Source organism: Rhopilema esculentum, chromosome 21, assembly GCF_057945365.1.
Source record: "Rhopilema esculentum isolate cy_ngs chromosome 21, ASM5794536v1, whole genome shotgun sequence".
Classification (NCBI taxonomy): domain Eukaryota; kingdom Metazoa; phylum Cnidaria; class Scyphozoa; order Rhizostomeae; family Rhizostomatidae; genus Rhopilema; species Rhopilema esculentum.
The window spans coordinates 2,598,986-2,613,104 of NC_142835.1; the positions used below are offsets into that span (position 1 = coordinate 2,598,986).

At 34.2% G+C, this 14,119-nt stretch overlaps 1 protein-coding gene across 2 annotated transcripts in view; it reads right to left on the reverse strand.

The window, feature by feature from the left end:
- The window catches only part of LOC135684126 (uncharacterized), a 30,543-nt gene extending 17,251 nt beyond the window's left edge, over positions 1-13,292 (reverse strand). For both annotated transcript variants that reach the window (XM_065199533.2, XM_065199532.2), the window contains exons 1-12: positions 13,162-13,292; positions 11,722-11,833; positions 9,757-9,964; positions 8,183-8,386; positions 6,811-6,936; positions 5,882-5,950; positions 4,469-4,558; positions 3,267-3,350; positions 2,742-2,881; positions 2,088-2,432; positions 1,503-1,692; positions 673-750 (exon numbers count right to left, since the gene is read on the reverse strand). In XM_065199533.2, coding sequence (XP_065055605.2) covers positions 673-750; positions 1,503-1,692; positions 2,088-2,432; positions 2,742-2,881; positions 3,267-3,350; positions 4,469-4,558; positions 5,882-5,950; positions 6,811-6,936; positions 8,183-8,386; positions 9,757-9,964; positions 11,722-11,833; positions 13,162-13,231 — 1,716 coding nt within the window. In that variant the 5' untranslated portion in view covers positions 13,232-13,292. The remainder of the gene's footprint in view (positions 1-672; positions 751-1,502; positions 1,693-2,087; positions 2,433-2,741; positions 2,882-3,266; positions 3,351-4,468; positions 4,559-5,881; positions 5,951-6,810; positions 6,937-8,182; positions 8,387-9,756; positions 9,965-11,721; positions 11,834-13,161) is intronic.
- Between the last annotated feature and the right edge of the window lie 827 nt (positions 13,293-14,119).

Below are 14,119 nucleotides of genomic sequence, written 5' to 3' on the forward strand. Positions count from 1 at the left end.
AGTGGCAGCATAAATTAACACACGATTAACATAAATTATAATATGTTGCCAGAATCAGAAGACAACAACAACAAGTATGATCAAAAGTTACGGAGTTGTTTTCAACTGTGCTTTTCAGTAAACACCTTCACGTTTCATTAAAGACAGGCAACTCTTCCTCTTATGAAGATATTTAAAAGAGTATCTGGTCGCATGATTTCTGTTCATAAAGGATGCAAACAAAACAACTTTACGTTTCATTAAAGACAGGCAACTTTTCCTTTTATGAAGATCTGTTCATTAAGGATGCAAACAAAATACCTTTATGTTTCATTAAAGACAGGCAACTCTTCCTCTTATGAAGATATTTAAAATACTATCCATATCCAGTCCTTTAAAACTTTGCCTTGTAAAAATGATATTTCGTACCTTCCATTGGGTATCATTAATACATTGTGCTTACTGCACCCACAACCATTGTCAGTTTTACCATTATTTTAAAAGCTAAATATTCCTGATTCGTCTTGTAGTGTCTTGCTAAATGGCTTGTCATGTAAATCCGCTGTGTTATAATTTTGGAGTGTCACGAAGTTTATGACCACCTCTTTATTACTAAGACATGGGAATTAACAGGCATATTTAACTTCTAACTTGAAAAGAAGAGAAAAATGATTTAATATGTAACTGACAAACCTCTTCCCGCTCCTCCGCAAGCTCAGATCGAAGCTGCTGCAAAGTGTACTCGTGCTCTTGTTGTAGCTCTTCAATTGCCTTGAAAATTTATGTCAAAAACATTAAAATCGCTTATAAGGTAAGTTATTGGCATTCAAATAGGTTTTTTGTTTAATGTTTACCGACAATTAATGCAAAGGGCCGAGCAAAGATATCTTAAAGGGAGTCCCTAAAGGAGGTTGGTTCCTAGTGAATTCGAGTTCAACTACAGCCAAATAGTTTTGAATTGCAAAATGTATATGAAAGGGTGCAAAAATATCGCTTCATATAAGAAAAAAACAACAGTAATAATGTCAAAAGCAAAAATAAAACAGCGGAGAACAGATAGCAACAAAGAAAAGTCTCAAGTGCAATTGAAAAAGAAAGATAGCAAAAAACAAGAAGTAATCTGTTTGATACATTTTAACGTTCCAAACATCAAACATCAAACTTCAAAACTAACAGACATCAAACTTCAAAACTAACCAAGTTATCAAGTTCCTCACTAAAGAATTCACCACAAACTATCAGTCTTTCTTCCAAACTTCAATCTTCAGACTTCCAAACTTCAAACTTCAAAACTAACCAAGTTATCAAGTTCCTCACTAAAGAATTCACCACAAACTTTCAGTCTTTCTTCCAAACTTCAATCTTCAGACTTCCAAACTTCAAACTTCAAAACTAACCAAGTTATCAAGTTCCTCACTAAAGAATTCACCACAAACTTTCAGTCTTTCTTCTTTTTCAATCAACGTGTCGATTGTTTTACCTAAAGTGTTGCTGCACTGTTTTTTAAAAAGAATTTTACTTACCAATTCTCTTTCTTTTTCCAGTTTCTGCTTGAACTCTTCCAATTCATCTTCATGCTTTTCCTTTAAATCTTCTTCTAAACTATCAAACTCTGCTTTCAATCTGTTTTTCAGGGCATGAACCTTCTCGTCATTTTCTGCTTCTAGTTTTTCATTTTCACTCTCAAACTTTGACTCCATTTCATCACGCAGTCTAGCAAGCAATCGTAGGATTTCAAAGCATTTACAAGAAACATATAAAAGACCTTACTGAACAGAAAGGATACTTAAAAAAGTGGCACTGCTCTGATTTTCAGAGAAATTGTAAGTGGCCTTTTTCAAGAAATACTAAGTAACATCTTGACTATATCTGGTTCATGTTTTATTTACAATTGAAATGTTAGTTTTCAAAATGCAGCTTAAAAAAATGAAAGAAAAACAAGAAATAATTAGAAGGAAACCATTTTAAAAAATGATTTTATTAATGTAGGGCAATACAAAAAGCCTGCTATGAAAAAAATGCGCTACGGAAAATATGCCATCGTTTTGGAACAATCCACCTTTGCCAGAGCCAGTTCAAGTTTTATCAGCACAATATTGATGACTTACTTTTTTAATTCTGCATCGTTCTCTTCTTTTAATCTCTTCTCTTCTCTATCTTTTTCTCTTTGTACCTCACTTTTAATTTTTCTGATAAAATCTTGCTTTTCCTCTTGTATTTTTGCCTCTGCATCGAGGTTTTCTTCGCTTGCTTGAGCCCTCAGCGTCTTTAATACAACTTCATTTTGTTTCTTTAGTTTAGACCTCTCAAATTCCTCGTCCTTTTTAAACTTTTCCTCCAGTTCTTTCACCCTAGTCTCCTTTTCTGTGATCAACTTTTTCTTCAGATTCTCTACTTCTTCCTCTAAACCTCTTTTTAGAATTTCTAGCTTTTTTTCGTTTTCTTGCTCCAGCCTACGATAAGTGATCAAGAGAAAATTATTCCAGAAAACAATTCTAAAAGTGAAAGTATTTAGAATACACTGTTAGTTATCTTTTGCAGCAAATACAATTTCATGGCAAACTTTTCAAAAACGTAGAGGCAATTTTCTTTGAAGGAGTCGTCAAAATACTTGTGATTGTCAAGGAGTCATCTTTAAGAATAATGTGATTAAGTAATGTGATTGGTGAAATACTTAAAAATTCACTAAAGGGGGGTACCATAAACATTCGTCCACTGAGGTGAATTTCCTTACTTCCGGTAAACATTGAAAATTAACTTACCTTTTAGATTCGACTTCAAAACTGCGTGAATTAATTGCAGCAAGTGCAGAAGTGTCCTTCTTTGTGTCAAACAATTTTTTGTTACTATCATTTTCTGATATATGTGTCGAAGGTTTTTTGACTGGATCACTCTTTAAACTCTGCAGAGACAAATGAAAATAAACTCAGCCAAACACGACAAGAGACTTAATTTCGGAAAAGCATGATTGACAATGCCTTAGAAGAAGAAAATGAAGAAGAAGAAGAGGAAGAAGAAGTAGAAGAGAAAGAAGAAAAAGGGAAAATAGCAAAGTTTGGCGGAAAGAATACAAAAATCAATTGCAAAATTGCAAATGCAAAAAGATAAAAAAAGTCCCAAAAACAAAATGAAAAAATTTAGAAACAAAATTTTTCTGAAATATTTTGACTACATTGCTATATTCATATATATAAAATGAACTGATATGGTGAGAAAATGATTAAATTGATTTTGTATTGAAAAATCAGCACTTTAGAAGATAGAAAAAATTGATAAAATGAACGAACATCGTTGGTTGCGGCGACAGGCTTAAGGTTCTCAATTTCCATTCCTTCGAGACGAGCAACAAGTCCCGAACTGATCCCAAAATCCTGCAGCAAGAAATATAACAAAAACTAAGTGTTATCATATTGAATATAAATTTTCACCTCAATAAACGAAAATCCTTATTTATATATGCAAGGCTTAATTGTTTCCAATTTTATCATTTCTTACAACCTTACGTATTTAAAAAGTTATTCAATAACAAGTACAGCAGTAACAAGCACCAAGAAACTTAATTTCATGTTTAGACGAACAAACAATTTAACTTTCGTTTATCATTAGGAACAATAACACTTGCTCTGCCATGTTTAAATGCAAGATTTGTAAACTTAAGCAAAACAGCGAAAATAAGACATAATTAAGGCTCTTCAAAATTAAGAAAAACGACAATATATCCGATGAATAATGCAATCCAATCAACATTTGGCGCCGTTTAATGTCAATTGTACAGCCGGACACATTTTAGCTTTAAACACACAAAATTTCTTCAATTAAAGTCAGCTTTCTATTTTCAGCGTGGTGAAACAAAAGTTGCTTCCTAATGGGTTTTAAATAAAAAACAAACTCTGCAAGTATGTTTGAGAACCAAGGTCTTTAAGGCACTGTTCACAATATTACCAAGTGCAAGATCTATGTAGTTCCCCAAAATCAGACTGGAACAAAGCTAAGAGGAACTCTAATGAAACTGATAAGATAACTCCAACCAATAGAAATGCTAATTAAAACATCAAGTATACTTCGAGAAATATTAAAAGTTTCCGAAAAAACTTATATAGGCGTGTTTACAAAGAAGCAGGGTACCATAGCAGTACAATCAACGATAGTTTGTGTTTTTAAGCACAATTTCACAGCTAGCGTAACCCTGCCAACCTTGCAGGAAAGTTTTCCATAACAGCTGCTAGAGTAACTTTCCCTCTAAACTAGGGTAGCCTTAGAGGTAGGGTTACCCTGGCAAGCTTGTATACGACTATGGGAAGTAAACTTGAATGAATATACTGGAGTTGAGCCCACTTACAGTTACCATACCTCCTATTAAACAGGCCCTTAACCTTCCTTTTAGGTGGCTACAAGCCGAGAACCTTGTTAAAAGAATTTTCCTCTGATAGATAAAACCAACTGTTTATGAAAATGGATAGATAAAAAAGATTGTTTCACTAGCCCATACCAGGTCATCGTCGTCATCATCTTCATCAAAATGATCATCTTTTATCCCGGGTGATGGAGGACGCCCAGCGCTTTCAGACAACTCGGATTCCTAAAAGAAAATCCAATTCAATTAGAATTGTTACTTGTATGAAGAGCAATTATCATTTCTTTCTTTATATGTTACAAACAAAGTAATTAGCTTATAAAGAAAATGGGGAAATTTAGAAGCCATTCAGCCCTAGATAGCATGAGTTAGGGCTCCTTTTAAAAGCTACTTTGTCTGTGTCTGGCCAGTCCCTTTCAAGGTTTGTAAGGTCAGACTTGGAAGAGAAGCATTTCTCTTGCGTTTCTGAAGCCACTGCATATACCAATAGATGGGTCACTGAGGGCAGACCAGAATGTGCAAACCAGAAACTTCCACCATCGACTGGCGGAATCAAGGGATACTTGCCACGAGGGTAGGGAAAGGTTCTTTAAGCAAATTTTGGATCAAATGAATGGATCAAATGGAAACAAAAATTTAACAAATAACGTAAAAGTTATCTTATTTAATTTTGTAAAATTTCTCTTTACTTCGTTTGAACATATTATGGCGCCTACAGAGGTATAATATTATCAAAAATTTGCCAATTGTGCTATGTTTACGGTTCAAATTAACATTAAAAGATTATCTATTATAGATAGTAACAAGAGCATTGTTGTAGTTGAAAAGGAATGATAAATATAGAAATGACTTGCTTCTCTTACTTGGAGATTTCGTTTGGGCTTAATTGGTCGGTTGAAGATGGGGTTACAATTAATCTATTCAAGTATACGTTTCGATATAGGACTCAGTCTCCTTAACATTCACAGTAATTCGGAAGACCGAAATAACAAATTGCAGGTTGTTAAAAGTCGACATTGAAGCTTTTCAAAACCGCATATGCTCATTTAGGCATTTTGGCATTTGACTACATGGTGAAGTCGTGGTTTGCGAATTAGAAAGAGTTTGTTTTCTCTTTTGAAATCTTTAACTACGAATGGAATCAGCGGTCACCGATTGATGAAAAACAGAGAACCAAACAAACGCGCCATTCTTTCTCTCGCGTTTCTTTCGATCTGCACCTGGATACAAAAGTCCTTTCGCTTTTTTTACATAATCTGAGGTATTATCCTCCGCAGAGTGTCGGGTGAGAAAAAACTTTGGAAGGATGCGCAAAGTTGCCGCTTTTCCGTGTCTTTTGAAATTAATACTCTGTTTTTTTACCAAAAGCTGCTTTAAGTAGGTTATTAAAGGTTATTACTCAGGATTGACCAAGAGAAAAATTTTGGTGCAGCCTTCCGTATCAACGTATTGTTTTTCCAAGTCAACATTTTTAGACTGTGTACATATATAGGACAACATGTCCCTGTTTTTCTTGTTAGCACGTAGATTAAAAATACTAGGCCTTACCTCATATCCAATGTTGGCAATATCATGTGAATCCAAGTCTAGGGTAAATCTTGGTTTGCCATTCGAGTACTGCAAAAAATGATTAAAACTTAAAACAAAACCTTTTGACTGTGAGTTCACCTGGTTAACGTCTGTGATTGTAGTAACCCTATATCGGTTAAATGGCTGGATTGCGAGTGATTGTAAGAAAAGACGTACAATGTTTAAGTAGACCCTTGCTAGATGCGCAAAAGGTGGGAGGAATAACAACAGAGGGCCGCTTCCAGGATAAGCTAGCACGGAGAAATGCAAACATTGCAGCACCAAAAATAATCAAATATATTGAATCCTGTCCTTGTAAATCGGTATAAATGTTAAGTGTGTCTAAGGATGCCTAAAACGGTTCTTGCGGGCAAAGAACAGAAAGCTGCGACTGACATGACCCAGACACAAAGCATGCATAACGAACACCGCACTCGCAATTTTCATGGTAAAGGCACCAAAATCGGTTTATCTAAGAGAGTCTTTGAATGAATTAGTAAAGTAAGGCAAATTTCCAAGCTAGGCTGTATTTCTGATTGTTGAAAATTAAAGTTTAACGGCGCACCAACGTTAAATAGAGTTAATAAAATGTCTGATTGCACACAGACGAGTAAACAGCCAGTTCATAGAAATGAGAAAAAATCAGAAATAACTGAAAATGATCTCAAAATGAAAAGTTTCCTTTATCTCACAATATATTGCAGAACCTAGAGGGAGATGTTCATTTAGCATGATAAAAAACGTCTAGAAGAGATTCTTCACTAAAAAATCTTATTTCTATTCTTCACAGTCATCAATTTCTGCGCATCTAAGGATATTTTTGCGCATCATTCTGATATCCAGTAATTCTCATTCCTATTCAGAAATTCCACAGCATAGCCTCTAGGAAGCAAAACAATGAGCTTTACCTCACTCATGTCAGAAATGTCATCGAGGAAATGAACTTTTTCCCCAAGCCTGCTTCCTAGCGCAAGACTGTCAATGGCATTTATTGAATCTTTCCCAGTCTTTTTCACGCCAGAATCTGACTTTTGCTAAAATAAAATTTCCACATGAAGTTATGCTAATTATTTTTACCGTTTAAAATGGGAGCAAGAGTAGTTGCAAAAATATATCTTAAAACAGCAGCTCCTCAAGTGGTGAAACATTTTACAGGAAGTTCACCAAATGATGCAAAACCGCAAATGAATAGCACTATATCACTTTCAGAACCATCATTCAACAAAAATAATATCTAAATATATCTAAGAATGACAATACATCAACTCACCTAAAATACAAAAATAAAAAACCAAAATACATTTGATACACTACTACAAAAACAAATTTATAAGAATATGCACAGATGAATTAAATTAGGGCTATATTACAAGACAGAGAAACAGCATAGGTTCGGTCACAACCCATCTCTGCACTAAACAACCCAGGCAAAGAGCAAGACAAAAGCAAGAGCAGAAACCCACATGATTGCTACATAAAGAATGGATTTATTTACAAAAAATCCCAACTGCATTCAGTCTCTTTTATGTCATATACATCAAAACCCAGTTAAGTTGTGTTCCCTAGATAACTAGAAGACTTTCAATAAGTTAGACTGATCTCCAATTGGATTTTCCTACTTTATTCAAGTCAAATGCGGAACCTTGGATAATTCAGACATTTGCTAAGTTAAATCATTTCCTTAACTTCCTTGAAAATTTTACTTAACAGGATTTATCAGTATATACTGTAAATCCTTGAATTAGCACAGTCACATGGACTTACAGGCAGACAAAAACATCAGTAACCGAGGTTACTTCCATTGATTAGCTGTTAAAAAAGCTTTTTTCTTGACGAAATGTGAATGACTCTATTTAATTCAAGCAAAGAAAGCACACTTTGCTCCCAATGAATCACCATATTATACATGTGTTATTTCACCCAAAATCTCCACCCAGTTCCACTTGATGCAGTTTGTTGAAAAGATGTATTAGGAATATTCTTGAAAGTACCATATTTGAGGGGGGGGGGTCTTAAAAAAGCGGGCTTTTAGAAACTTTAAGTTGCCAAAAAATGGCTTGCCTTCAAAAATTATTTACTTTTTCAAGTTCACTTTGGAAAACTAATTATATAAATCAATCAAAAATTACTTTTCCCGAAAAGTTCAACAATTAAAAAATAACAGAAGATGTGAATATCTTCTTTTCAACAATTTTCTGAAATCTAAAAAATACTGATTCTCCAGATCTTGAATTTTGTACTTGTTATAAATTCCAAGAAAACTATGCAAAAACAACTTACATCAAACTTTCCAGCATTCAGACCTTGTAGTTTGCTAGATGTGCCAATGTCACCAAGTTGGCCTTTAAATCCTAAGTCCCTTGTTGAACCAAGGGTGTTGTTCAGTGAGCCTAATGTCTTTCCAAGGCCTGTAGCACTTGATAAACTTGAAAGTCCAGCTGTATTCTGAAAATCGCTCTTTAGGGTTGGGAGATCATTTGGAGCCTAGAATTAAGGATAAAAAAATTACTTAAACTATGTCTGGAAAAAGATCACTTGATTTTGTAAGCTACCTTAAACATGACTTAATGTTTTTACTCAAAAGGAGGGGAGGTCTTTAAACTACAATATTTAGAGCCTGTGAATCTGAAAAGATTAAAAGTCAGTGACAGAATTAAGTTCAAGAATCTTTCCCTGTGGCTCTACTTAAAAAAAAGATTAAAGCTTATATTCTGGATACTGCATTTAGTGTAACATTGTAAAATTTTCAGTCTACAAAATGAAATACACCAGTTTTTCAATTGCTCATGGTTTCTAATGTTTTTCTCATGCTCTTGGTATTAATGAAGAAAATAAACTGCAAATATTATTTTTGAAAATAGTATCTACATGATCAAGTAGTTGCAAGTCAGATGTCATTTTAAAAAATAAGAAAAACTGCAAGCTAAAAAGTGAACATACAAGCTAAAAAATGCAATTCAAAGGCTCTTGTGCAACTGGGATACTTTGCGACTATACTTTCAAAACCAACCTAATATCAAACTGCATGAAAATACAAAACATAAACAATTTCTCAAGGCAGCTGCTGGTAAGCATGCCAGTTGCACAGGAGCCATTAAGCAAGAAAACAATAAACTGTTGCACTTGAGCGAGATCAAGCATCTCAACAAGCACCTAGAAAGTTATACAGGCTTCATAAGTCAAAAGCCTAGCAAGTTTCTCCTGTTTGAAACTGAATTTTTAGAATAAATTTTCATTGATGATATTTGATAACATTTGTAGAGTATAATTTCTTTTAAAATTCTGTAACTAAATTGCAAACAGCCTAGGCTGCATGTTTATAACTTATCAACTTGCCCAATTGGACCCTTCTTGTGCATGCAGAGTTTTCATTCTGTTGATGCTAGCTAGCATTTTCATGCAGGGCATTATATTTGCTAAAAACAAATCTACACTTGTCACCATTTTTTAACAGAATTTCCTTGATACACTCTGGACAAATAAACCTGAATTTTCAAATCATCCTTCTAATAAATCTAGAAAGCTTTTGAATTGCAATACAAATTTTTTCTAACTGAGAACATAAAAATGGTAATATGTCATAGAAACTGAAGGTTGTAGGACAATTGCTCTCAATTCGGTATGACTTGGAAGAGTAACCTTGAAAATCTGACATTTTGGCCAGGGATGTAAAAAGGGCTACTTGAACAAGCGACTCAGAAAAGCTCAAATTCAGTTCTCCAAAAGCTCAATTTCTGCCACTGACTTTATGAATGGCTGCATATATATATATACCTCAAACAATGTAGACAAAATTCTATGCTTTCTAATATCTAAAATATATCTGGGTCACAGAAAGAATAATCTATGCTTACTTTTAATTTATCCTGTGATATTTTCTCTTTCTTGTCTTTTTTCTCTTTTTTCTTATCCTTTCCTTTCTTTGTTTTTGCACTCTTTGTAGATCTTGGCTTTGCTCTTTCTTCCTCGACCATTGATCTGAAAAACTCATCACAGGGATGGTCCCATTCACTCTCACCAGTGGAAAAATTGAAGTAATATATCTGCCCATTTTCATCTTGACTGTAAAAGCAATTTTATGTAGGAAATAAATTCAGGTGTTATGAATAGATGAAGACAAAGTTCACAAGCTTCGCTCTAAGCAAAATGAAGGCGCTCCATAAAATGAGCTTCTAAGAATGTTGAGGCACTTTATTTTACACCTCTAAATAAAATTGAGTGAGAGTATCTTTGGGAAGTGTGCAAGATGTTGCAGAAAATGGTAGTAAAAGTAGAAATTGGCTCCTCTTGGCATTGATAGGGACTGAGCACCCATAGCACCACAAACTGGGGTCTTGGATATGATATTGTGAACAGGGATCAGGTCATATCTACCCACATACATTTTCAAACGTTTGTGTTTTCTTCATAATGAAAATGAAGGGTCTACCGTCCAAAAGGTAACAATGCATTGTAAATATTGTTTTGTTTTTGAATGATTCAACTCTCAAGTTCTTTTTACAGGCTTGTATTTTTTATGTATAGTAAAGAATGGTTTCATCTGATAATGTATTCTTTTAGACATGACCTTATAAAAAACCAGATGTAAAATCAAGTATAGAATTTCATCAAGACATTAGCAGCATAAACTCTTGTACAAACCTTATAAATCATAAAATTGCAGAAGATGGTTTAAGTTTGATAACTATTATTCTAAAACAGTAGCCAACATCACAAAACCTACCCCTAAAAACTTTTTAAGATGATGCAACTGGAACAACAGAATGGAAAAATCTGGTAACAAATTGAAATTAGCAGCCCTGGCCGTTTGAGGCAGGCAATTGGCCGTTTGAGGCGGGCGATTGCCCGCATGCTCCTCCATGCTGGCCTCGGTTAAGCAAGATGAGCTATTCATCGCTCGCCTCAATGTCAGTTTGCACGTTAACCGCCCGCCTTGGTCTTCTTTTCATTTCTCGACACCTCTTAAAGTAAAACTAAAATATTGATAGTAACTTGATCCCCTATGTTTTGACTTGGTTTTGAATGGTTTTATTTCAACCAGAATGCCATTTCAAAGGCCAATTGGGTATTCCTAACACGTGAAACCCGAATCATTTCAACATGGCGAGTATTTTGGAAAATCAACAACGGGGCTGTTCTTGGAAGAAAAATTTAGGAGATAGACTGAAAGAAGATGGTGATGTTCGTTTGGTGCAAACTTTGCGCTAAAGTTAAAGCTTCTATTTTCTTGAACCCGCTTTGCAAAGGCAGTGCAAAGGGGGCTGTTGAAGCCTACATCAATGGAACAAATTTTGAATGTTGTTGATTTGGGATTATATGAAACTATCGTTTTATTTTTGTCTGAGAATCGCCAGCTTGTTTTGGAAACTTAGCTGTTAAAAAATGTTGTTTATTCATATACTTTAATTGATGATTTTCAAGATTTTAAAAATTGCCCGGCTGACTTTACCGAGGAGAGAGATGTACCATGCGCCTGCTAAAATGCTCACTGCTAGGCCTGAATTAGTTGCAGATATCAGGAAAAGTGGAACATAGGATTATTTAATATTCTTTGTCAAATACTGACCATGCATAGCCTAGGCAACATTAATAAACAGGAATGAAATTTCAAAACAATTTATTGGTTCCTCTTACTAACATACATGTATATTTTATGACCAGATATATTTTATAGAGAACAAGGACATGCTTAGCTTAGAAATAGCATATCAGATATTGACAATTTTTTATCAAGACATCCAACAATAACTTAACTTTCAATCTTTTTGACTTAGCACCTATTTGGGTTGTATCTTTTAGCTATGAATATCAAAACTTACCAAGGTTTCCAATCAGGAGGTAATGGAGCAACAATTCCTTGCCTTGCGATCCATAACAAATCAGGTTCCCTGTCTGGGTCTATTCCAATCACAGTTGCATATTCATAAATTTCTAAAAATCAATTTCAATATCTTTGTAGACAATTAATTAATATAAAATAAATCTGGACTTTTTTAAGAATTAGCAACATAATAAGGTTATTATTGCCAGTATAAAAAAATATTATGCATCTCTCAAACAGATTTGGTTCCTGCTGGAATTCATTGGATAATTCCACAAATATTTTTTTTAAATAATTGTTTTGGCTCAAACTTTTCATCAGTGACAGATTTAGATCAGGGGAACTGGGGGTAGTTGCCCCTTCCTCACCAAATTGAAGTCAGTCTAGCATCCCTTTTTGGAAATTGTGTACCCATTTCAAGAATGAGAATCAAAGGAAAGAGTTTTGGAGACCTAGAGGTTAATTTACCTCAAGGGTTACCTCAAAGTTAACTTGTTTTCAAAATTAACTTGTTTATTATGCAAATGGATCATATTTTCATATGGAAAAGTCATGCTTTGGAAAAATAGAGGCTATCCATTAAGTTGTGCTTGAATTCCTGCCTTAGTTAAAGCCATGTTCAACTTCTTGGGCTGAACAATTTTCCAGTTCTTATGTCATAATCAAACCAAAGAGAACTATGGAGCATAATCATGACAGAATGTGTCTGTTGTGCCTCGGACCCTTGGTTTTCAATCAATGTTGTAAACATTGACCCATTGTGATCCATTCTGGCAATCCCTTGGATATCATGGTTGCAAATTTTTTTCTGCTGACAAGCATTCTTGTTGCCTTCACCAAACCGCTGAACAATCAATCTTATCTTTTGCAATAATGATGTTTACTAACTTCTTGGTGCATATTTAAAAATTTAAAGTACTCTGTAACTATAAGCCCACTGATTAGTGATACAGCCGCACTCAAATTGAAAATAAAAATCAAATGCACAAAAGGCAAACTTCCTTGTAAGGAAAGAGCATTCCAGTCCATACATGGGCATTTCGAAAAACATTTGCGATTCAGTACCTAAACATTAAGTTTTGATCTTGATGACACCAATGATGTGGTGGAAATAATCTGATGTTGGATCTGCTGCAGCTAACTGAATTATAAAAAACAGTCGTGGGATACCTTTGCATTCTCGAAAGTTTTATAGCTTCTTTGTATGTTTTGAGAGTTAACGTTGTTATTTGCATACACATGGGACCTATTGATAGGTCCCATGTGTATGCAAATAACAACGTTGGATAACAATGATATCATGCTGGACCTATCGACCTATCTGGGCCTAATATCGCCACCTCTCGAAAGGCTGTTGGAGCAAGATACCTCTAAACAGTGGCTCTGATGAGCCAAAAAATGCTTTGAGATAAGACAAACAAATCAATTTTTATGATACCTTGCTCGGTCGGCTCGTAGTTTTCATCATAATCGTCATCCAAAATCACCTGATTATTGATAACCGCCATGTTTACATCCTCAATTGGCGGTAATACTGAATTCAAAGTTTGAATCGAATTCCATTGAGATGGATGACACTCGGAAAAACGCGAAATTCTGCGAGACGAACACACTACTGCCCGTACTTGTAGGACAAAAAGTTTGGACAAAAAAACAATTTTTTTATTCATGCTTTTTCGTCATTTATTAAAAAGAGATATGGGTTGTGATAGAGATGAAAGTCATCTGTCAAACCGAAAGTAAGAGCCTACATTTTTAGGAGTAAGCCTAAACAGCTTCTTACATATATAAACGGGAGAACAGTATGTTAGACTATTTAAGTTCTTAAAATGGGTTCTCAATCTTTGAGAAAAAACATTTAAAACACAGTTGTAATGTACTAGTACGATTTTTGAAATAGGAACCTGTTTAAAATTCCTTAGGCTTAATAAATAGGTTCTTGTTTATAGGGTATAATGACCAATTCTAGTAGGGTTCTTGATTTTTAGACTCAAATTGGGGTTTTTTTTCTGTAATTAAAGTTTCTTAATAAATAAAATTTTTGAAAGAAGCCATATCTATTTTCAAATAACGAACTTGAAGAATTAATTATAGTTTCGGTTAAAATTGATTGCAAACAAAGTATGCTGAATTCATATATTTATTCATTCCTAAATAACTTAGTGAAATTCCGGGCTTACATTATACAGAAATTGTTTTAGAATAGTCAATCAAAAGAAATGCAAAAATTAGTCTCGATTTCGGGGGGAAATTTAGTTTCAATAGATTTGAATCATATGTGGACTACAAATTTACCTGATTAAACAATTGGAAAATGCACTCTTTGAAGCAAATTTCACTAAAGCAATCCTCCTAATCCTATTGAAAATTATTGTTTTTTTGCAAAAATTTTTACA